General features: G+C 60.4%; 1 protein-coding gene across 10 annotated transcripts in view; it reads right to left on the bottom strand.

Moving 5' to 3' along the window:
* CAMTA1 (calmodulin binding transcription activator 1) overlaps positions 1-23,169 on the bottom strand; it is a 697,635-nt gene that overhangs the window by 196,329 nt on the left and 478,137 nt on the right. For all 10 annotated transcript variants that reach the window (XM_036347994.1, XM_036347990.1, XM_036347993.1 and 7 more), the window contains one exon: positions 10,285-10,356. In XM_036347994.1, the coding sequence (XP_036203887.1) occupies positions 10,285-10,356 (72 nt within the window). The remainder of the gene's footprint in view (positions 1-10,284; positions 10,357-23,169) is intronic.

The following is a 23,169-nucleotide window of genomic DNA, read 5'->3' as shown; positions in this document are numbered from 1 at the left end:
CTCACCTCCTGGCTGCGCTCTGCCGATGCCCCGTCACATCCTGGTTTCTTTGTTCAAACTGACAGCGCACGGCCAGCGCGTGAGGAAGATGGGCATCTGTGCAGACTGAACCTGACTCTCCCCGCACGCTCTGTGGCTCAGACCGTCCGCAAATCCACAAACGCCCTGGACAGCCTTCCTGATGTAGAACAGACCTTCGAGAGGGTGGAAGGTGCGGCCGGCTTTCCGAGATCAGGTAGAAGGTTTGGTGTTTTCAGCAGACGGCGGGCATGGGGGGCCCGGCCCTGGCAGCCCCGGCGGGCGAGGCTGGCAGCTGTGGGAGGAGTGGCCTCTGGAGCTGCCCTGCAGGCCCCCGCCCGTCAGGCACCTGGTAGCCCCTGGTGATCAGAACGGCCGCCGCAGTACCTCAGGGCTTGGTTCAGGTCCCCGACTGTGCTTACTAACGGCCCAAGTGCAGGGTGGTGGTGCTGGCGACTCGGATGTGTCCAGAGAAGCCATAATCTCCACCCTGGGTACGTCTGTATAGGGAAGAACAGTGTCTGGGGTTCAGTGCTATTCATGGTTTCGGGCGTCCCCCGGAATGTCTCAGGGGGTCCCTGGTAGACGGGGCGGCTTCCGCACTGAGGGCCCTCAGCCAGCATCCCTGACCCAGGGGAGGTGGGGACGTGCCCCTGTGTCCTTCTCCCTGCCGGTCCCCTGTGGGACGAGGAGCATCTAGAGCAGTGATGGCGAACCTTTTGAGCTCGGCATGTCAGCATTTTGAAAAACCCTAACTTAACTCTGGTGCCATATCACATATAGAATTTTTTTGATATTTGCAACCATAGTAAAACAAAGATTTATATTTTTGATATTTAGTTTATATATTTAAATGCCATTTCACAAAGAAAAATCAACCAAAAAAATGAGTTCGCGTGTTACCTCTGACATGTGTGTCATAGGTTCGCCATCACTGGTCTAGAGAGTCGTACCAGAGGAGAAGGGAGCGCTCGCTTCCCATAGGCGGCCGTGGCTCACTCCCCAGAGGGCGTGCGGGGAGGTGACAGAGAGACCACCTCCTGGAAAACAGCGCCGAGGCCACCCAGTGGGTCTAGGGGCAGAACTGCGATGTGTGGGCAGCTGAGAGCCTCAGTGGGACACGGCCAAGGGCCCCGATGGGAGGGACCGGGGGCGGGCAACGGCCAAGGACAGGCCAGGGCCCGAGTCCTGTCCTCTGGGGGCCGGTGATGATGCTGGAATCTTGGAATTGGCTGTGGTGGGAGTGTTTACACCATGGAAATGGGCAGGCGCACCCATCAGGTGATCCGGCGTTGGTTTCTTCCCGGAGAGCCGGACGTTAAACATTTCCCCACACCCCTGCCTTACAGGACACACTCCCAACGCCCACGAAGCCCTGGCCACCTCTGTCGGCCACACTAACTGAGGGCGGCGGTGGCTCTTCCCCAGAGCGCACACCAGGCCAGGCCGGTGATCATCCAACGCCATTTCTGGAGCAGAAGGTGCCGTCTGTTTCTGGCGGAGGATGGTCTTTGACATCATGAGGGCTGACCTGGCTAACGTGAGCCGGCATTCTCCCATCAGACACCAGCGGCGGGCGGCGGAGCTGTGAGCTGGCGTGGCCTGGGGTGCTGGCTTTGGGTGTTAAAGTGCCTGGATCACCCACAGTCTCCCTGGAAAGGGGTGTCCCGGAAAGAGGCCTGGCCCTGAGAAGCGGGATTCAGCCCAGTGCTTCCTGCAATCCACCCCGAGGTTAGTCACCCAAACTCCCAGGCAACAGCCTTTCCACGCAAACAGGGGGTCGAGCCAGGGGGTCCTGAGGTGATTTGGGCTCAGCCTCCAATGAAGCTGAAACGTCCCAAACCCAGGGGGCCTGGCTGGCGGGGGGACTAAACCTGGCTCAGTGGGAGGGGCTCCCCTGGCCCCCCTCAACCAGCCCAGAGCCTCCCAGAACCCCAGAAGCCTGCCAGTGAAGGCAGAGCGCCAATGTGGAGCCCCAGCCTCCAGGGGGTCGGCCCTCTTCTGCTGCAGCTGCCGGCCCAGCGCTGCTTGAACGGCTTAACGTGCCAGGATAGGGCTGGGCCGCGGTGGCGCCACGCAGTCCTCGCCTGGCTCAGAGGTCTCACGCCCCAGCTGCCACCAAAGGCAGCTGCTCGCAGGAAGCAGAGAGCCTGGTGTGTCAGGGAGATTGCGATGGCTGTCAGCACCCTGATGACATCAGGGGGGTGGGGGTGGCAGGGACAGCTCCTGCCCCCTCTTCCCGGGGCATGGGAGCTGACTGCTGGGCACACCCTAGAGAGAAAAAGTGTGATGAGGCCTCAGGTGACACCCACAGACGGCAGCTGCCTGGCGCTGGGACACATGGGCCGATCGTTTCCATCTGAGAGGTCAGGGAAGGTGGGGGATGAGGGGTAGTGGCCAGGAGACGGGGTGGGGGAGGCAGGGCCAGGCAGGAGGTCTCAGGGCAGGGTTCTCAGTCCTCCCTTCTTGGAGGCCGCAGGAGGAGCTGGGCCAGGTCTGGGCAGCTCTGGAGACGGGGCGGGAATCAGCTGGGCCAGGCCCGCCCACGGTGAGCATGGGCCCAGCTCAGCCAGGGCCTTGGCTGAGGCAGAGGCGCTGGTCAGGGAGGGAAGGGCCCAGACCCGGCTCAGGAGGCCTGGCGGGTGTGGGTGGTCCTGGTGGGTCTGGGTTGGCCTGGGTTTGCAACAGCCTAACAGTCATGGTGACAATCGCCACAGCTGGCGGAGGGCTCGCCTGTGTGCGCCCTGACGCAAAGCGCTGCAGACTGAGTCCCTAGGACAGCTCCGCGCTGTTTCACAGGGGAGACCCTGAGCCCAGGTTCGGGGTTCATTAGCCCTGAGTGACGGCTCCTCGGGCTAGAGCAACAGGATTCTGACCCGGGTCAGCCCAGCCTAGGCCTTCACAGCTGCTTCCGAGCCAAGCAACTGGCAGAGCCTGTGCCAGGGCTTCCGGGGTGGAGGAGGCCTCCTGGGAGGTGAGGGAGCTGGGACCCCCCTGGGCAGGGCCTCCTCTGGCTGGTGCGGTGGCTCCAGTAGCTGCCATGGGATGGCTCCCTCTCCTGACCACTCGGGCTGCGAGGGGGCCCCTCGGAGGCCAGCAGGGGCGCGTGGCCGTAGTTCCCCCAGGATAACCCCAAGGGGCCGGGCACATCCACAGGGCAGATGCTCACGTGAGGGAGGGTGTGGGCCCCGCAGCACCCGTGTGCTGCCACCACCCTCCGACTGTCACCCGCACCAGGGACCTGGCTGGGGACTCCCCACAGGAGCCCCCTGAGCCCCTCCTTCTAGCAGCGGAGAAGCAAGGAGCCCAGAGGGTAGAATGAGCCCCATGGGAGCCCTTTTCCTTGGAACTGACAGTGTTTTCTGAGAACTCCTCTCTAAATTAAGAAATCTCCCTCAGTTCAGGGTCAACAAACCTGTCTGCACTAAATTTCCTCCTCAATCCTCCAAGCTCACCTCGAGAAGAATTCTCGGGCCTCATGTCCCCAGGGTTACCCTTCCTGGCATGTGGAGACTCGATGCCTTCTCCCCAGACTAAGGCCACTTTCAGCTGTGTCTCTAAGGAGTGAACCTTCTCCCTCTTCAGGAGAGAGGAGGGAGGAGGGAGGAGGGAAGGGAGAGGGGGGAGGTGGGTGGGGAGAGGAGGGAGGAGGGAGAGGAGGGAGGGGGAAAGGAGGCAGAAAGGAGGGACTTCTGTGAGGGCTGCTCTGTGGGCGGGAAGCCTCAGTGCACCTCTCACTTAGGGCCCCATGAAGCCCTCGGAAGGTAAAAGTTGGCTCCCAGCTCCCTGCTCCCAGGAACTAGGTGGAAAGGGAGGCATGGTCCCTACTAATACTCCGGGCACTAACGGGACCTGGGTGTGTTTGGAAAAGGAGAGGGGAAAGCCCCCAAGAAGTCCTGTCCATTTTTGGTGGACATGGTGGCGGGATGGTGAGAAGTCTCCTTGGGTCCTCCCAGAGCGCTTTACTGGGAGGGGAGCAGGAGAACTGAGAGAGTGATGCCTGTGCTTACCTGTGCACATCTGTGCTCACCTGTGCACACCTTGCACACCTGTGCACATCTGTGCTTACCTGTATACACCTTGCTCACCTGTGCACATCTGTGCTCACCTGTGCACACCTTGCTCACCTGTGCACACCTGTGCTCACCTGTACACACCTTGCTCACCTGTGCACATCTGTGCACACCTGTCTAGCTGACATCTTTTGCTGTGAGTCTGGAGTGCCTGGGAATACCTGCAGCCTGAGGGCCACTAGGAAGTCAAGGGCAGTAAAAGCAGTGGTGATGCCGTATCACGGACCAGAGTCTATGATAGGCCCAGGATGACTACTGTCGAACACTGGGTGTCGCCAGGGGCCGAGCCTGCACCTGACACCCACCCACGCAGCTTCTCCATCTCACACTCTCAAATCACATCTGAATTTCACTCGTGGCCCTTTGAGTTCTTTCAGAGGCAAAACAGAAAGTGTTTCCTTGAGGCAAACTTTTGTCTTTGGCTTTGGAACTCACACTTCCCCCTGTGCTCCAAAGAGGATCAGGATATTAAGGACAGAATGTCAGCGGAAGATCACATGAAAAGGGTAATTAAACCGAAGCCCACATGAGGAGCCGTCAGAAGGGGAATTACGCAGCTTTGCCTTCTCCCGTCTTTGAGGGATGCTCTGTCGAAGGGGGGCCGGAACTGTTTGGCTTGATGAGTAAAGATAGTAACCAAACGGTATCCCCATTGTTCTGCCTTCATATTGAAAGCAATGGCTTAGCCAAGCTGACAGCACGCCCCGTGGCCGCATAAACCCTCTGCCAACGGAAGGATTAGGAGGCTGACATGTTCTGGATAATAAGACTAATTAATAATTCCCATCTCTAAGGGACAGCCGCTCTGGCAGCTCCATTCTCCTCCTGTCTGCCAGCCTGTCCTTGGCAGCCTGTCCTCTTAAGGCTGAAGGACAAGGGGGTTTGCAGGACGGCTGCACTGGTGGTGGTCCGTCACAGCGGGGCGCCGGGGCGATGACTAGAATGTGGAGGTTCCGTTTCACTGGCCATGGACCAAGTTCCTGCCCGAGGCTGCAGAGTAAATTAGCAAACGGGGCTATCACACAGCCGCATGGGGTAGGCCGAGTGTTTCGCCGTTTGAGAGGTGGTCTGGACGGGCCGTCTCAGGGGCTCCCCTTCCCAGCGATGCCCACCCAGCCATCCCCTGGGGCAAAGGATGGCCACAGCCCCACTGCCTGGGGGCTTCCGTGTGCCAAGCATGATACTGAGGCCATGACGGGTTTCAGATCAACCCATCCTCCCAGTGACCGCAGGAGGGAGGGATGTGATGCCTGTGTTACAGACAGACAATGCGATTCAGAGAGGTGAACTCATCTGGCCCAAGTCACGTGGCAACATAAGGTGGGGCTGCATCCAAACTATGGGCCTGGAGGACCACAGGGCCGGGGGCTCCCAGCAGGTAGCCAGAGGGAGTCTCCCCACTTCTTCATTGTCTCCCCGACACTCAGTGCCCACCCCCCCGCCCAGGGCTACAGCTGCACAGGCAGCTGCAAAGCGCAAGGTGAAGGTCAGGCAGCTGCCACTTGCTCCCAGCGGACCCTCTGGGTCGGTGACCACTGGAAAAGCCAACTGCAGCCTCTCCCTGGCTATGTCCTGGTCCCCAGAGGAGGGGGATCAGGATGAGGGAATCTTCTGGAAGATGCCCAGTCACTTTCCTTAGAGAGAATAATGGCCACTTTTGGGGAACAGTGCGTTTTTCTGGAGGCTTAGGGGGGCCCCACAGAGGCCTCGGCATCGTAAATTGCAATCAGGCGAAGATGCCTGAGGGGGAAGTCGTCGCGCCTTGGCGGAGATCCCGAGATCTTAATGGAACTGAGCGGCTTTGCAGAGCGCAGTAAATTCCCAGTGTCTACCTTGTCACATTATTCAGGCGCATTAAATGCAGAAAGAAATGGAAGCTGCTGGCTAGAATAGAGCCGGACGGGAAGGCAGCGCAAGAATGTCCCTCTGGCTGCACAATTCTTCTCAGCTCCTCCACACACTCCCCGCTGTCCGTTCCCAGGTGACAGTCTTGGGGCAGATGAGCTGGGCTGGGGCAGGCACCCTGTGCTGCGGCCTCCTCCAGTTCAGCCGTCTCCCTGCCTGGCTCTCCTTCCACCTGGAATGCCGCCATCTCCTACCCCCACCCACCCCGCCTCCCCTGTGCCCTGCCTCACCTGGCACCTCCACTCGCTTCTCCTTCAGGGCCCACACCTGTGCTCCAGTGACTGTGTGGTCCCAACTTCCAATGTCCAGGGGTGTCAGGGCTCAAGCCCAGCTCCCCATAACTGAAATGCCCTGAAACTCGGACCCTGCATGGCCGCCACCCTCCAGTGACCCGAGAGCCCCGTCCTCGGGCCCGGGGTGCACAGGGTGTACGCAGCCCACAGGCCTCTGTGTGCAGCCAGGGGGGAAGGAGCCCCCACCCAGTGAGCTGGTCCTGGCATCCCCACGGCCGCAAACGCTGGGGGCAGATACACAGGACCCTCCCCTCCCCTCCCCCCTGCTTCATGGAGCACAGAAAACATTCATTAAGCATTTGGAGAACAAGGCAAAGAGGAGGACACTCATCAGAAGCAGAAAGGGCTTCCACATGAGCCAGAGGCCCTGGGAGATAGGCCCCCTGAGGCCAGGCCTCCTGGGAGCAGGCAGGGGGGAGGGCACAGAGGGAAGAGCAGGAGACCCTGAGCCAAGGCACAGGAAAATCCCAACAGGAGAGGCCACAGGGCAGGGATGCAGGCCTTGCTGTGCAGCCCAGCCCTGAGCGGCCCAGCAGAGCTCAGGGACCCACAGCTGCAGAGATGACCACGGTCAGGCCCGGGAGGCAGAGGTGAGGAGGGGGCGGCCTCTCCCAGCCTGGCGCCACCTCCCGCAGCTGGGTGACCTGGCCGGTCCTGCCCTGCCCTCTCCGCGTCTCAGCATGTACCCAGGCGGCAGCCACGAGTCCCGGGGAGCCGGGGGCCTGCCAGCTGTGACACACTGCCCCCCAGTGATGCTGACGACGGGACAGGTGGAGGGGTGTGCCCGCCCGCCCGGGGGCATCTCGAGGTCGCAGGAGAATCTGCCAAAGGCCTGGCTCTGGCTGAGGAGTGGCCTGAGCTCAGGTGATCTGGGCTCAGAGTGGCCTGGGGTCTTGAGATGCTACCTGGGTAGGTGACCTCATGGGGTGCCCACCAGTCACAGCGATGACCTCATGCACCTTCACTCCGGGAGGCCCTGCTCACATCCTGATAAAGTATTTATTAGCAAGGAAGGGAGGGAGGGAGGGAAGAAGGGAGAGGGAGAGAGAGAGACGGGGGGTGGGGTGGGGGGGGCTCTTCTCTGAAAGCCAGGTCACTCGGGCACTCTGAGTGCCGCTCAGCTCCTGTCACCTCCGTGACCCTCTGCTCTGGCAGGCTAGCTGATCTCTGTGTGGGTCTGACAAGCCCACCCATTCCCTGTGGGAGGTGCAGGCTGTCTGCAGAAGGCCCTGGCCCTTCCCTGTCTGGCTGAGGCTGTGCGGGCCCCTGGGGGACAGTGGGTGGCAGGTCCCCTGCAGCGAGCTCACAGCCTGGCTGGAGTCCTGGCCTGGGTGTAGACGTCTCGCTGGGCCAGTGCCTTGGGGGAGGCGGAACCAGTTTGAGGATCTCAGAGGCAGCAGTGAGTCCCCGGCCTGTGCTGGGACAGCAGCGGGGAGAGAAGGGGCTGCTCCTCGGAGAACTAACCCTTCTTACCCCATCCTTCCTGCCTCCCTCCTCCCAGCCCCCTCCTTTCTGAAGGCTCCCCTGCCCTAGCGGTCAGCGCGCCCTGGGCAGTGGGGCGTGAGGTGGGTGCCAGGCCACTGCCCCTTTCCCGGCAGCTGTGCTGTTCCGGGCACCGGGCCGGCCTCCTCGGAGCCGAGCTGGCACCTGAGCCGCCATCACTGTGCTGACACCTCCGCCCGCCCACTCTTGCCCTGGGTAATTGCTGTCAGAGACAAACTTGGGCCAATTTCCATCGGGGCCGTGTCTCACGGCTCCCTTCCTGTTTCCTATCAGATGTGAAACCTGGCCCCGCCGTCCTTGTCCTGGTGTAATTAGCACCGAACAAATTGCCCCGAGCGGCTGGCTGTCGCATGGGCTCCCGGCTCCGCGCGGATGTGAGCCACGCTACCTGCTTTGGCCTTGGATCCCCAACCTCCTGCTGCCCAGGATGAGCGGGGAGAGGAGCCCCGGCTGTGAGCACTCCCTCCTGTCCCCTGCTCACCGAATCGGGAGTGACCCTCGAGGCCGCAGAAGGGGTGGGAGAGGAGACAGGCCCGGATTAGCCCTGAAGAAATTGGACCCAGGACGCTGGCCTCTGGGGAGACGCAGGCTCCCCACCAGCCGGAAGGTAACTGACCCGGACAGGCAGGCGCGCCCAGGTGTGTCTCCAGCACACGGTAGGCGGGAGTCTCGCCCCAGGGAGCAGCTGGGGCAGAGGAGCAGGACCCCTCCTACTTCCCACCTGGCCCCACAAACAGGGCAGGGGCACCTGAATCTAAGGGGAACCTGGCTCGAGGTGCCCGGCTGAGTGGGATCCAGTTTGGGGAGTGATGAGACCCTGTGGCTGCCGGGTGGTGTCTGATTCCGGGAAAGTAAATGTAGTGGAATTAAATAATCACAAGCGTGTGATGGAATGAGAGGCGGCGGGTGGAGGCCTGGGGCTGGGAGAGGGGCCCGGAGGAGGGGAGCGCCCTGGGAGGCTGGCTGGCGGGAGGGCGGCGGCCGGCAGAAAGGGAGCGCTGGGAGGTGCTGATGGGGGCATGGGAACCGAAAAGGGAAAGAGCCCACACAGGACCCACCAGGGGCTGGAGGCCCAGGAAGGGGTGTGCAGCCGGAGCGTGGCCTGGAGGCCGGGCAGGCTCTAACCCAGTCCCCCCCACCCCTGGCACAGGAGAAAGCCACGTGCTAAATGGTGGAGCCCATTCCTACGAACCAGACAGGGAACTATCATCCCACGACCACTGAACGTCCCTCTCACAGGAACTTGGGTACGAGCAGTTGGAAAGCCAGGTGCTCCCGGGCCACCGCCAAGGGAGACAGGCCCGGGAGACTGGCGGAGGGCAGGTTGTTGGGAAACCGTGTCTGCAGATCAGCCTGTCCCTGGACAGCCTCGGCGTCACCCGCTAATGAACTTGTCCCACCACAGACCATTGTTTACGGGAACTGGGGGGAGGGCGAAAGGGCTTGGAGGCGGGGGATCCTCGGCGTCCACACCAAGATGTCTCTGGGCCTGGGACACCTTCCAGGCCACCTGCCCTGGGACCAGGGCCCCCCCTGCACTCCGAGGCTGTCCTCTCTGACCACATGCCACACCCCAAGGGCTGGCAGACCCCCCAGAGCACTGGGGCCTGGGGGTTGGTGAACTTGAACCACAGCGGACATAGACAGTGGACTCACGGCGGGAAAGATTAGAGCCAGCAACTCGTGGAGCAAGAACTTGGGTGATGGTGCCAGGCCCACCCACGGTGGGTTCTGACAGCAGCTGCAAATCAGAGGCCAAGCTTTGAGGACCCAGACCCAGCCTGACTGGAGGCATCCCTCCGGCCTCCCCACACACACAGCAGCCCCTTCGAGCAGGTAGGAGGACCAGCTGTGACCACCAATTGGAAGAGGCCGGCACCCAGGCCAGATCAGCCAGGCTGTGCACCAGCACCATGGACAGCGATCTGGCAGCCAGGCCACCCTATGCAGCAAGGACACCTTCTTTCATCCTGCTACACGGCAGACATCACAAATGGATTACAGAACTCCTTCCCCTTCCCCACACTCCCAGCCAGGAGCACCTCCTCTCCCAACAAACCTCCCAATCGATCCAAGTCAATCCAGCTGCAACTGCTGTGCCCCCAGAAGCCGATTTTCCACACATGCCAACACTGACCCGCAAGATAAAAGGAAGGTGCAGCTCGCAGCCGGCGGGCAGTCCCTGGTCAGGGGCAGGACGCTCAGTCGTCCTTCTGTCCTTCTGTCCCCATCCAGAGGAAGCCAAGGCACCCGGAAACACCTGCAGAGGCTTTACTCCCAGGGGGCAGGTGAGGACTACCCCCTCCGGGCTCCCTCCGTTTCCTGGCACCCTACACGGCACCAGGCCAGCCGCACAGCTGGCCTCAGCACACACACCGACGTCCCTGGGAAAGCTGGCCAGGGCCGCTGCACGCAGGAGCCCCCCACTCGGTCCCTCCGCCGACCCTTCCCAGCACCGGAGACGGAAGCAGCACCGAGTCCCGGCCACCTACCTGAAGGAGCCAGTAGCACCTCCGGTGGAAGGTGGGGATGATGGAAGAATGGACATAGCAGCCGTACAAGCACTAGGGAGAGAGGAAAAACGAGAATTCAGTTGGAAAGAGGAAAGGAAGAGAGGAAGACGCGCGACAGAGAAGGAGCGAGAAAGGGCCACAGACAGGGCCAGCGCCCGGGGGACCGAGGGCAGGAGCCTCTGCGTCTGGGTCCCGGACCAAGAGCCAGGGGTGGGAGGTCTGAGCGGCACAGCTGGGAGTGCCAGCCAGCAGACCTGATGCGCAGCTGGGCCGCTCACCCTTTCGCGGGCCATGGAGGCATGTGAGAACCCAGAAAAGCCAGGGGCCAGGGGAGGGCACATATGGATACATTTTGCCTATAATTTTAGGGGCTTGGAGTTATGCCTATGATTTTAGGGGCTTGGGTTACCCTGGAGTTCATTCATAGAGCCTTGGTCAAGGCCCCCTGGTGGACAGGGAGGGCTTAAAGGTGACAAAGTCGATTCAAACACACACACTCCACACCTTTCCTGGCCAAGGAGCGTCAGACCGGACGGGGCTGCCCTGGCTGGTAGGAGCCCCAGGGGTGTGGGGCAGGGAGGCCGCATCCCTAGGTCTCACCTCCAGACCCCAGAGGCCCCTGTCACACCCTGGATTTCTGGTTCTGACTTACAGTTTGCTTATTCACAGATTCGTTTGTTCTAAGCATAAACCAGCATCTTTTGCAGATGGATTTGGTTTTAGGAAACAGCCATAGGCAGGTTGGATATAAGGTGGGATATAGGAATAAGGTGGGTGGGAACTCAAGTTCAGGGGCGGTGTGTGCGGTGGCTGTGAGGAGGGACACAGACCCAGGGGGTGGAGTGATTGCTGAAACAATGAGGCTGACACGCTGTGCTCAGGGGCGATGCCCGCACACAGCACACGGCACTGCGCACCGTGGGGCTGGCTCGCTGGCAGAGGTGGGAGAAGGGTGGGGAACGACACATCAGCCAAGGCCCTCTCACCACCGAACCCTGAGAGTGGGAGTGGGAGGGATTCTGCCTTCGCCTTCAGCCTCCAGTTCCAACTGGAATGCTCCCCTCCCATTGTGGTGGGGGTTCCCCTGACACATGGTCCAGATGGGGGGTGCAGAAAGAGAAGGCAGCGCCTGCAGCGCCTGGGGAAGGATGGCAAGCGCTGCCCTCCCTCCCACTGCTCATCTTCGCCTCACTCTCGTCCCTCCACCCCACACCAGGTCTGCTGAGCCCCCACCAGACACCTTTACACCCCAAAGCCCCAGGCGGGAGCTGCTCCCCGAGGAGCCGCCTGAGCCCTGCCTGTCTGGTTAGCAGGGCTGAAAGAGAAATCACTTTAGACTACGGGATTCTGGCTGCAAGAAATCAGATTTCCAATATGTTAGCACTTCCACAGATCGCTGTCAGCTGGGACGTATGCCCCGTACACACCAAACAAACACAGCGGAAATTAATTTAAACGATTCCCTTGCAATTCTTGCCCACGGAATGTATTTATTATTAAAAAGGCAATATTCTTTCCCGACTTCTCAGTACACTTTTCCCCCCGCCTTTTGTTTTTTTGAGTTTTAATTTTTGATAACACACTCCTTCCTGCCCACGGAGGTCCGCGTTTGGATCTGTTTCTGCGAGCCTTTGGTTGCACCGAACCAGCAGCCACCTCACTGTGAACCGGCCCTTCTCCTCCCGAATCTGCCTGGTCTCGGGGGCAGTTCCAGGTCTTGTCCTCATGCAACGAGCTGAATGGGAGACATCGATGGCCGAGGGCAGCCTCTCCCGTGCCCTGGCAATAAAGGGTCCCCCTTCCTTCCCACTGTTCGTTCCTCTGGAGGGTTCGCAGCATCCCCCCCCCCCTCCTTCCCCTTCCCACTGCTCTGTCCTGAACTTGGGAAGAACCTGGCTGATCTGCAGCACCACTTCCCCCGAGACTTGCTGCCTTCCGCTGCGCTGCAGCATCCTTGAACCTCGAGCGAAAGAATCTCCAGAATTTTCCAAGCATCTACTGTGTGTCCCTGTGCAGGGCACCAAAAGGGCACACACTGCCCTCCCCTTCCCCACCCCCCAGTCACTCCTGCCCCCTCTCGCGGGCACCCTCCCGCCCCAGAACTGCCCAGAACCATCCAATAGGCAGATGATGTTGAAAAGAAAGATTGCTGTTTCTACATCAAGGCTCATGCATTTTAACCAGAGGCACCCTCGGGCCTGGCGCAGAACCGGCTGCTCTATTTTTAGATGTTGCTCCCACCATGTCTCTGGCCTGTACAGCTGAGAAGCACAATGTTGGGAAGACAGGAGAGGGGAGCTGGGCTAGCAGGGGACTCCCGAGGAGCCCCAGCCCTGTCACAGGCATCGAGGGAGGAAGGGAAAGCTCCCCAGAGCCCCCGAGGGACTCCACCCCCCTATTCCCTGCTCAGCACATGTGTGGGCTGTGGGCCTGGAGGGAGGTGGCTGGGAGCTCTCCCCAGTGGCTCACCCAGGACACCCGGCTCCACAGCCTGGCACAGGGAAGGACCGGAGACAGGGAAGAGGCAGGGAATAGGTTCTGCTCGTGGTGCCGTGAAGTCGCGCACTAGGAAAGCATCCTGGGAAATGGCTCTGCCTTCGCTGCTCTAAGGGTTTCGTGGCTGGGACTGTCCTTGCGGGGAATCTGTGGGTGAGCGCAGGCAGCAGGGAGGGGGTGTGGAGAGGAGGGGCCTGTTTGGGGTGGGAGACCTCTGCTCACCAGCAGGGGTCCTCAGTCCAGGCTGTAAAATGGGCACCGTCCCCTCCTGTCCCCTGGGTGGCTGAGGGTGGAGAGCAGCTGGGACAGGGGTCAGAGGAGCTGGGGGGCTGTGGGAGGAGCAGGGTTGACCAAGGGCAGATGGCACGAAAGCAGGTGGAGCTGGAGGTGAGACTGCAGACTGGGCCGGAGGAGCTACCATGAGGACAAGGACACTGGGTGGACTGGAGTGGGAAGTGAATGGGGGAGGGACAAGGGGAGAGGGAGGGGGGAGGGCTATGCAGGGGTCAAGGCTGCCAGATCACAAAAGGCCAGGGAGCCACAGCAAGGAGCTGGGCCTCACCTGGGGCAGCGGGAAGTGAAAGATGCCAGGATCTGATGTGGGATTCAGAGCTCCTATGGCAGCCGTGTGGCCGGGGGGTGGGTGGGGGGATGGGGGGGTGGGGGGGGCAGGGCCAGGGAGGCTGGGCGCAGGGCCAGGCCTGTGGGGCGGAGGCTGTGGGGCCCATGACCAGGGTGCAGGGACCCAGCCATGTCCGCCAGGCGTCAGGACAGGACAATCCAGCTTTCTGGCTGCTTGGATGGGCACACGGAGGTGCCATTCACTGGGGCAGGAAGCCGGGCCGGGGGGGGGGGGATGCATCAGGCTGGAGGGGAGGGGCTGACCAGATATTCACCTGGTGACTTTGAGGGGCTCGGGAGATACCCAAGGGGAGACACACAGAATGCAGGAAGCGGCAGAGACCTGGGCTCGGTCTGGGCTGGAACCATCTGGGTATCGTGGGCAGTGGGCGTCTACCCAGGCAATGCCGAGCCCAGCCTTTCCGGTGGACAGAGCAGGGGGCATAGACTTGGCAATGCTTGGAGGGCACGGCCTTGCTGGGTGCCCCCACCCCTGGCCCTCTCCCGCCTCGTTCACCACGCCACCCCCAGCCACAGCCAGGACCTGCCCTGATCCCAGGCGCCTTTTGTCAGCATCGTCCTCACTTGGCTGCCTTTTGGCCGTTCCCAGTCCGTATGACAATGTCATCGCCGCGCCAACCGGGGATTAATTGCGCACTATTTCTCGCGGCAGCGTATCAAATCCATTCCCTTTACCCACTAATCAAAAAAGCAATCAAGTTTGTCTGTAGCAATCTGTGTTGTACAAACTCCCGGGGCTTTCTGATTAGGCTCCGGGGTCCCCTGGGGGCTCCCTGGGCTGAGCTTTCCATTTGGGGGCAAGGCTGTGGTTGGAGGGGGAGTCACAGCCTGGGGCTGCGGGATACAGCTGTGTGTCTGTGTGTGTGTGTGTGTGTGTGTGTGTGTGTGTGCGCGCGTGCGCGTTTGCACACGTGTGGTGGGGTGTACGGGGAAGCGTCCCGTGCATCCCGTGTGTGTGTGTGTGTGTGTGTGTGTGTGTGTGCACAGAGAACCCGAGAAAGCAGCTGGCTATTTATAGGCAGCCCAGGGGGCCTGCGCCTGCAGGACGAGGCCCTGCCAGCTTCGCTCGGCTGGGGAAGTGAGGCCTGACAGCTTCCCTCTCACATGGCAGTTGAGCGAGGAAGGATTGTAGTTCTTCTTAAATACTCACAATTGCTTTTATGACACTATGGGGCGTTTTTCTCTTCTTAAATAAAAAGGAAAGAGAATTACAGGGGAAACCAACAGCAAACAGGAGCTCCCTTCACTCCAAATCCACACTCCCACAGCGAAAGGGGCGTCTCGTCCCCAAAGCGGGCAGGGGCCACGCATCTCCAAACAGACTCAGCTGCCAGGATCCCGTGTGTGCCAGAGGGTCCGCCAGGGCCCGCCAGCCGCCCGCCTCCGTGGGCTGAGGAAGGGCACACCTCGGCGTGGCTTCATTGCCGGGACACTGGGACACAGCTCTCAATGGCTCCATGTGACGTGGCTGATTCTCCATTATCTTTCCGTCTGTCCGGTGCCCCCTGCTTCTCCCTCTCTCTCAGGTACAAGCTCAGCCCTCCTGCCGACCCCTCCACTCTGGGCTTTGACTCCAGGGAACAGCTGACTTCCTGTCCTGGGCAGACCTGTGCTGCTTCTCCCACATTTCTCCTCGCACGGCCCACCACCGGGGGGAGCACACCCGGGGGAGCCACGCAGCCTGAGTCCATCACAGATCCTCCTCCTCCAGGGAGCCTGCCCTGACCAGCCAGTGGGAGGGCTCAGAGGCAGCCATGGGGATGTGGGTTCTGCCTTGGGCTCATCATTACACTGTCGTTGTCATTTAACTTTCCGCGGCCCCAGTCCTGTCTCACCTGTCCTAGGTGTTGCCGACTGTCTGGGGCGGGCCAGATGGCAGAGACTCCTGTGAGTCCCAGGTTGTAAAAGCAGCCTGAGAAGGCGGGTAAGGAATGGGCTTGGCTTCGTCCCAACAAACCTTCACTCGTGGGCACTGCAATTTGAATTGTGCATCATTTTCACTTGTCATGAATATTCTTATGACTTTCCCCCACAACCATGAAAAACTCTAAGAGCCATTCTTGGCTCACAGGCTCTACACAGGTAGGTGGCGCGATCTGGTCCCTGGGTTGGCCGGCCCCTGCCCCTCAGATCAGGGAGTGAGAACTGCACGGTCCTGTGTGAACTTCCCCACGCGGTTCCCACGTAGCAGGTGCTCAGTAAACTGCTTGATTCCCACAGGGGTGAGTCCCGAACGGCCCGCCAGGAGTGGCGGGAGCCAAGCACGCGGACTGCAAGACCACATTTAACAAGCACACGTGGTTCCGAGCAGATCACGTGTCCCCCGCTCCATCACCCTGACGCCTTGTGTGAAGTCACCAGCCGTCGGCAGTGCACGGACCGGAGCGCGGCCTCCTCTATTGACGAGCGCCTTCACTTCACAACTAACAGCCCAGTGAGCGGGTCCAGCAGCTGGAGGCGCGGGCAGGGCTGGGATGCCCCCCGATGCCCCGACCCTGCAGGCCGCCTCCTCTGGGAGAGCTTCCGCTGGTGTCTGGGCCCCTCCCACAGGAGGCAGGGACTCCCGGAGTCAGGGCTTGCTACCGCCTTCCGTGTCTGGGAGAGTGTGAGCCCAGCGCCTTACTCCATGGATTTCGGGTTTCTGGAACGAACATCCCCAGTATTGCTTGGTGGGTCTTTCTAGAGAGACGGCATCCAACATGGAAGCCATGAGACAGTGTGGCTGCTCAAATAATTCCAGTCAGATAGAATGAAATAAAACAGAAACTTCAGCCCCTCCGTCACACTAGACATTCCGAGTGCTCAATGGCCATGTGCAGTGAATGGCTCTTGTGCTGGATGGCATGGGACACCCCATCACCATGGGACACCCCATCACCATGGGACACCCCATCACCATGAAACACCTCATCACCATGGGACACCCCATCACCATGGGACACCCATCACCATGGGACACCCCATCACCATGAGACATCTCATCACCATGGGACACCCCATCACCATGGGACACCCCATCACCATGGGACACCCCATCACCATGGGACACCTCATCACCATGGGACACCTCATCACCATGGGACACCCCATCACCATGGGACACCCATCACCATGGGACACCTCATCACCATGGGACACCTCATCACCATGGGACACCCCATCACCATGGGACACCCATCACCATGGGACACCTCATCACCATGGGAAAATCTATCACCATGGGACACCCCTTCACCACGGGACACCCCCTCATCATGGGAGGTACTACTGATGTGGAGGCCCTGGAGAGCAAGAGCAGGGGAGAGGTACAGTTCAGAGCTGTGTGGCTGAGACCTGTGGAGCCTGTAACCCAGAGGCTGAGATCTGGGGAAGCCAGGGTTGGGGGGAGATGGCTTTTGGAGGTTGGGACTCTGGGAGGGGCTGCACTTTGGGGAGTTGGGAGTTTGAAGGCTGGGCCAGCCTGAGTCAGTCAGTGAGTGTCTCCCTGAGTCTCCTGAGTGAAAGCTCACCCCCCCTCTCCCCGAAAAGCCTCCTCTAATGCAGGGATAATGCCTGCTGTGTCCTCAGATGGGTGCTTACATCAAATCCCCACCCATAATCCTCTTATGAGAGTCCCACTGCTACCTCCTCCGCAAACAGCCATGGCCGGGGGCTGACAGCACCAGGGAGCTTGTGGGGGTAGCTCCCCCCTCGGCCCTCTGGCTCCCTCAGTCCTCCAGTACCCCCCACGGCTCCCAGCGCCTCCCGCCCTCCACTGCTCTCACCTCTCCCCACTGGGGAGGTGACCGTCGGCACAAAGGCAATCAGCGTGCAAATAGATTTTTAGGTGCCCGGCTTAGCTCACACTTAAATCTGATGTATGCGTGACAAAGATGAATAGTTTTAAAAAATGTGTTCTGGCATAAAGGTGACGGAGGAAAAGGAGATAACAGAGGAGAGAGAGATCCACCGAGAAGATGATGATTTAAGGCTGCTCTGAAGTGGTGGAGGGGCAGCGGCCTTCATTCAGAATATCCCAGGATGAGTGGAGGCAGCGAGAGCCATGCCCTCTGAAAGGACCACCCCGGGAGGAGGCCGTGGAAGTGGGTTTCCCGTAAACGAGCTTTGACTGCAGGCTGCTCTGTGCCAGCCTCAGGGCCTGGCCCCCACAGTCTCCGGTCTCCCCAGGCAACACACAAAACAGATCCAAACAGCCCGATGCCAAGCCCAAGGGGCCCTGGAGGGTGTGATGGAGCCCAAGGAGGGAAGAGTTCCCTTTTCCATGTTGAAGGTCAACAAAGTCACCCAAGGGGAAGTGATGTTTGTGATGAGGTGGGCAAGGGGAGGGTAAGACCAGGCCAGGTGGACGACGGGAGGAAAGGACCCGGCCAGGTGGACAAGAAGGGCAACTTCAGCACAGAGCATGGTCTGGGCACGGCTGCCAGCCTCTTCCCAGCTTTCCCATCCAAGTCCTCCGTGCGGACGACATTGGGTGGCTGAGTCCGTGAATCCGCAGACTGTTCTGCAGGGCCCCCCATGGGACCCATGACGAGCAGCTGGCAGATGGCCTTGCATTTGAAGCAACGGCCTTGTGAGTTTTATGGCTCTGTCCTTGTCCACTGGTCCAGTGGTCTCCGGTCTCCCCAGACAACATACAAAACAGATCCAAACAGCCCGACTCTGCACACGGAGGGGGATTTCCTGGAAGGAGGACGGGAAGCTTATAGAGTTCAAGGACAAAGGCAGGCACAGGGCTAGAACTGCGGGTCTGGCCCCACAGCTCCCCTTGTCCTTCTGCCCTCGCTGTATGTCCCCCACCCAGCTGGGCTGTCTGTAGGTGGTGGGGAGCAAGAGCCCATCGATCCAGTGTGACCCGAGAGGCAAGAAAGTGTCTCTCTGCCAGATTTGAGATGACAGCGCCGGGCGGGACTCTCCCCTGCCTAGCCGTGAGCCCCAGGACGCTTGGTGGGCCAGGGAGGCACCTGAGTGGGCAGAGCTGCAGGGCTCCCAGGTTGGGGTGAAATGTGGTTCCTCTGGTGCCACAGTTCTGACATCCTCAGGGGAAGCAGGTGGGAGAGAGAACCCTCCAGCACCTTCCCGATCTCCCCCTATCAGCTGCTACTGGGTGCGGAAGTAGGTCCAAGCAGGCACCCAGAACGCCGAGACAGGGCCTGGGGGTGCTGGGAAGATCTGTGGGGACAATGGGGATGGTGTGGAGATTTTCTTGCCTCTCGTCTCTACTCTACATCCACCCCACACAGAGGCACCCTCGGGGAAGACCAAGGCGAACGGGCGAGCAGTCTGCCCCTGGTCACATGGTTGGGAAGAGGTGAGGAGACTCCAGCCCACCCCTGTCGGGCCCAAAGCCCTGGCTCCTTGCGATGGCTGAGCTCAGGCCTGCAGGGCCTGCCTTTGTCGACGAGGGATGGATGAGTCCTGGGCTGCTCCTGGGACTGGCCTCACTGAAGGACCTGGTCCACATTAATCTAAGATTAGACCAAATGATTCCATTCACACGCTGCCTGCAAAGACTGGGCCTCAGAACTTGTTAAATAGTGAATTGCTTTAAAATTAGTTTGAGCTAAATGGATTACAGCCTGATCCAGCCTCCGGGGCTGGGTGACAGGGGAGATCCGGCATATTAGATCGTCATTGACCGGGTGTCCACCGGCCTCTCTCACAGGCAATCTCTGGTGGCATCTCCCAGAGTAGCGAGGCCCTGCGGCACCAGGGCACCATGCCAGACAGCAAGGGGGCCGGCCAGGGCCCCGCCCCGAGACCCATGGGTCACGCCGGCAGATGCCAGCCCGGGCCCAGCTCAGGCTGCCCCAGTGAGGCCAGACCCTCCCCTGGAAACAGTCCCTGAACACTGCACTTTCGTGGGAGGTTCCCCTGGGCTGGGGTGGGCAGGCTCCCGAAGATTCATTCTCTAGGACCTCGGGGACTTCCTCCCTGGGAGATGGGCTCCCCCTGGTCTGACACCCTGGTGGCCTGATCCTCTGTGACATCAAGTTGGGCTTTTGGCCAAGTAATCAACTGTCCCCTGTGCTGGGTGCTGCAGGTGACCCGGGAGGTGGGGTGGGAGGCTGGACCCCTGCAATCCTGGAGGAGGTGGCATGAGCCCCTCTCTGCAGGTGTGGGAGCGGGGGCTCAGAGGCCCAAGGTGCCATCTGTTAGCATGGAGTCTGACCCGCAGGCATCCACCTGCCTCCTGGGCAGAAGGTCTGGTGCACACAGTGGAGGGACAGCCGGGTCAGGTGGCCCAGTGGGCTGTGGAGGTGGGGTCCTCAGAGTGGAGGACTTGAGGGGCAGAGAAAAACCCATGGGGGGGGGACAACAAACTTCACAAGGTTGGCAACTCTCCCCCCTCCCAGGCGAGCACTGTGCCAGGGAGAGCGCCAAGAGACCAGGGCAGCACCTGGCAGCCCAGGACACGTGTGCACCCACCTTGGGCCCTGCAGACAGGAGAGCCCTGGACACCTACATCCGTGGGAGCTCAGAGGGAGGGGTTCACAGGGTGGAGCACCCTTGGCAAGCAGAGGCGGCCAAGGAGACCCTCCAGATGGGGGTTGCTGGGCAGGAGGACAGGTGGGCTCTAGTGGGGGGAAGGAAGGGAAGGAGGAGGCACCCCCCAGGGGCCCTGGGTCTGGGTGAGGAGTGGAGAGAAACCCAGAGAAACACTGTGGGGTGCACCAGGGAAAGACACTCTCAGTTCTCACCCTAGAGCAGTGGTTCTCAACCTTCTGGCCCTTTAAATACAGTTCCTCAGGTTGTGACCCAACCATAAAATTACATTCGTTGCTACTTCATAACTGTAATGTTGCTACTGTTATGAATCGTCATGTCAATATCTGATATGCAGGATGGTCTTAGGCGACCCCTGTGAAAGGGTCGTTCCACCGCCAAAGGGGTCGCAACCCACAGATTGAGAACCGCTGCCCTAGAGGCTCCCCCATCTTCACAGAAAGTTCTAGACTATCTTTACAGCATGGGCTGGAAAGGGACCTAGACAGGAAGGGAGGAGCAGGGGTGAGGGGACAGAATGGGCTCTGAGAGGCGCGTGCCCCAGGCCCGCAGCCCCTCACCTGGGCCACCTCCGGGGCCAGGCCGGGCCTGCGGAAGCTCATCTGTTAAAGTGGCTGCAGCCCGACCCTTGTGAGTGAGGAGGGCGATAAAAATCAAATGAAGTTTTAGATAAAAAGGCATAAAAATCATGTTCAGGGATATAAATAAACTCCCTGGAGCTTCAGCTTTATTGTGTTTTGGGGACCCAGGATTAATAAATTAGGGGCATAAAATGGAAGGGAAGCTAAAACTTGATAATAAGGTAAATTTAGATTTAGAGAGACGCCATCCAGGCCCAGAAGATGGGGCAGGAGGGAGGGGCCGCGGGCTCCCTCTCTGTGGGGGTCCAGTCCAGGTGCTCCCCCCCCCTGCCCCCAGCCCGGTCTGTGTGGGCTGCCCTCCATCTCCCCTCCCCCGTAGGCGCTAGGCCGCTTGGAGAATGGGCCCCCCGGGTCACTGCTGTGTCTCAGAACGCCCTCCTGGCACGGGGTGCCCCCAGGCCCTGCCAGGTGGGTGTAGCTTCCACCTCAGGTGCTGGTCCCTCCAGCCTGTTCACTGCGTCTGGGCTTGTGTCTGTCCCCAACCCTCCCTAAGGTGCTGGCATAAACAACAAATAAACAAAGGGCAACTGACTTTCTCTCATCAAAGTGTATTTGCTGAGACCGATCTCCTGGGGCCTCGCCAAGTGGCTGGGCCTGTTCTCCGAGGGGTTTGTGCCTGCCAGGGACTCACCAACACCCCCCCACCCCCGCCCCTGCCATCTCCCCTGGCAGGACCGAGCCCCCCATAGCACTGAGGACTGTGAGGAAGAGGATGCCAACCCCCAGTAACTCTTGGTCTGGCGCCCCCTCCCCTGGCCCCAGCACCTCTCAGTGGAAGGGAACTATAACGGGGAGACACTGCGTATCTGGGGAGGCCAGGGGTGTGTCCTTTGGCGCTGGGAGGCTTTGGTGTGCCTTCCAGGCAGCTGGCACTTGTTCTCATGCATCCTCTGTGCCTCGGTCCCCTGTTCCCAGAAGGACCAGGGCCTTGGGAGACATGGATAACCCAGGAGCTGCTCCCAAAGCCCCCAGAGGCATTCTCATGGCGGGGGGGGGGGGGGGTGGTTGCCCAGAAACCAGAAACCAGAAAGCAGCTGGCTCTGCTTGGCACGTGGGCCTGGTGCGCCGGCATTTCCGGCTGTAACTGCTGCTTCCCTCCAGAGCCTGCGGGGATCCCGCTCCCAGCACCGCCCTCCGGCCCTCAGCACTGGCCAGGGACCCAGGGCGCACAACGCACGCAGCTATGTGCAGCCCGGAGCCCAGAAAAAGGATCGTTGCTTCAAGCAGGCGAGGGGGCTTTGTTTATTAGGAAGGAGGGGGAGCCAGGCCGAGTCTGGGGCTGTGTTAATGCGAAGCTGGGCGCCCTGCCAAGACATTAAGTGGAATCGAATTCCTGAAACCAGCTTTAATCAGCAGATTTCTAAGGTTAGAATTACCCTCTCCTCGTGAAGCCTTGCCAAGGTTAATTCTGCCCGCGCATGCAGAATTAATGGGCTGGACACAGGGAGTTGGCCTTTTCCCCATTTTTTCTCAAGTTCACAAAAACATGCCTAAGAGAGAGACAGGGCGGCAGGGCAGAGCCCGCCTGGGAGGGAAGCACGCGGCATCAGACGACCAATCTGGGCCCGTGTCAGAAACACGCACAAAGGGAACCACGGATCCCGCCACGGGGCCAACGACGCTGGCCCGAGAGACACCAGCTTGGCTGCCTTGGGAGCCGCAGGGACACACCCAGCCACGCCCCTGCCCCCCAAAACAAACAAATGGGCTGAAAACACCTGGGGACGTCCTCTGCGCTCCCTGCCCCGCCATTCACCAGGGGTGTGGGCCTCGGCTGAGTCCCTCCTGCTCCTTGAGCTTGCGTTTCCTCGTCTATAGGACGGAATAGTCGTCGCACTAATGATGTTTCCAACTGTCTCTCCCTTCCTCTCTGAAATCAATAAAAATAAATAAAAATAAATAAAATGGCGAACTTAGGTTATGGGAACCTCACCTCAGTTAAAAAACAAAACAAAACAAACTGTGCCCAGGCCGCCGCAGCTGCTCAGAAACCCGCCTCCCAGACCCGCCCTGTCAGTTCTGAGAGGTAGAACCCAGATGAGAAGGGAAGGCACAGGGCATGTACCTGGAACAGGGGCAGGGAGGGACGGCCGGGCTGGCTGGACGCGCAGCAGGGACAGGCAGGGGGGGTGAGCCCTCTGGACCAGGGGCCCAAGCGCAGTGTGTGTGTTTGGGGGGGGGGGGGGGAAACGCGTGCTTAAGTCCCATTAAAGCAGTGCCCGCCTGGGCCTCAGCCATTACACCGGCTGCTCCCCAGGGAGCAGGTGCCTCCCCAGCCTCCCTGGGGAAGAGCAGATGGTCCTACAGCCTCCAGGGGACGAGCCTCCAAGGGCTGCACCCTTAACGGGGAGATGCAGGCACCAACATTTAGCTGCCCTCCCTGGGCCCCGGGAAAGGGGCTCTGGTTCTCGGCCCTGCGTCTTCTCTGCCTGGTGATAGACCCGCGGGCGCTGGGAAGAGAGCACGCAGTATTTTCACGTGTGCACTGACATGCAGGCTGCACGCGGGACCCATTTCCTGGGCGGGAAAGAAACAGGTTTTCTGTCACCTGCAACTCTGCAGCAGCGTTAAAATGCGGCTC

This window comes from Myotis myotis, unplaced genomic scaffold (genome assembly GCF_014108235.1).
Source record: "Myotis myotis isolate mMyoMyo1 unplaced genomic scaffold, mMyoMyo1.p scaffold_m19_p_2, whole genome shotgun sequence".
NCBI classification, from domain to species: Eukaryota; Metazoa; Chordata; class Mammalia; order Chiroptera; family Vespertilionidae; genus Myotis; species Myotis myotis.
Note: the sequence above shows the minus strand (reverse complement) of the source record. Positions and strands in the feature narration are given on the sequence as shown.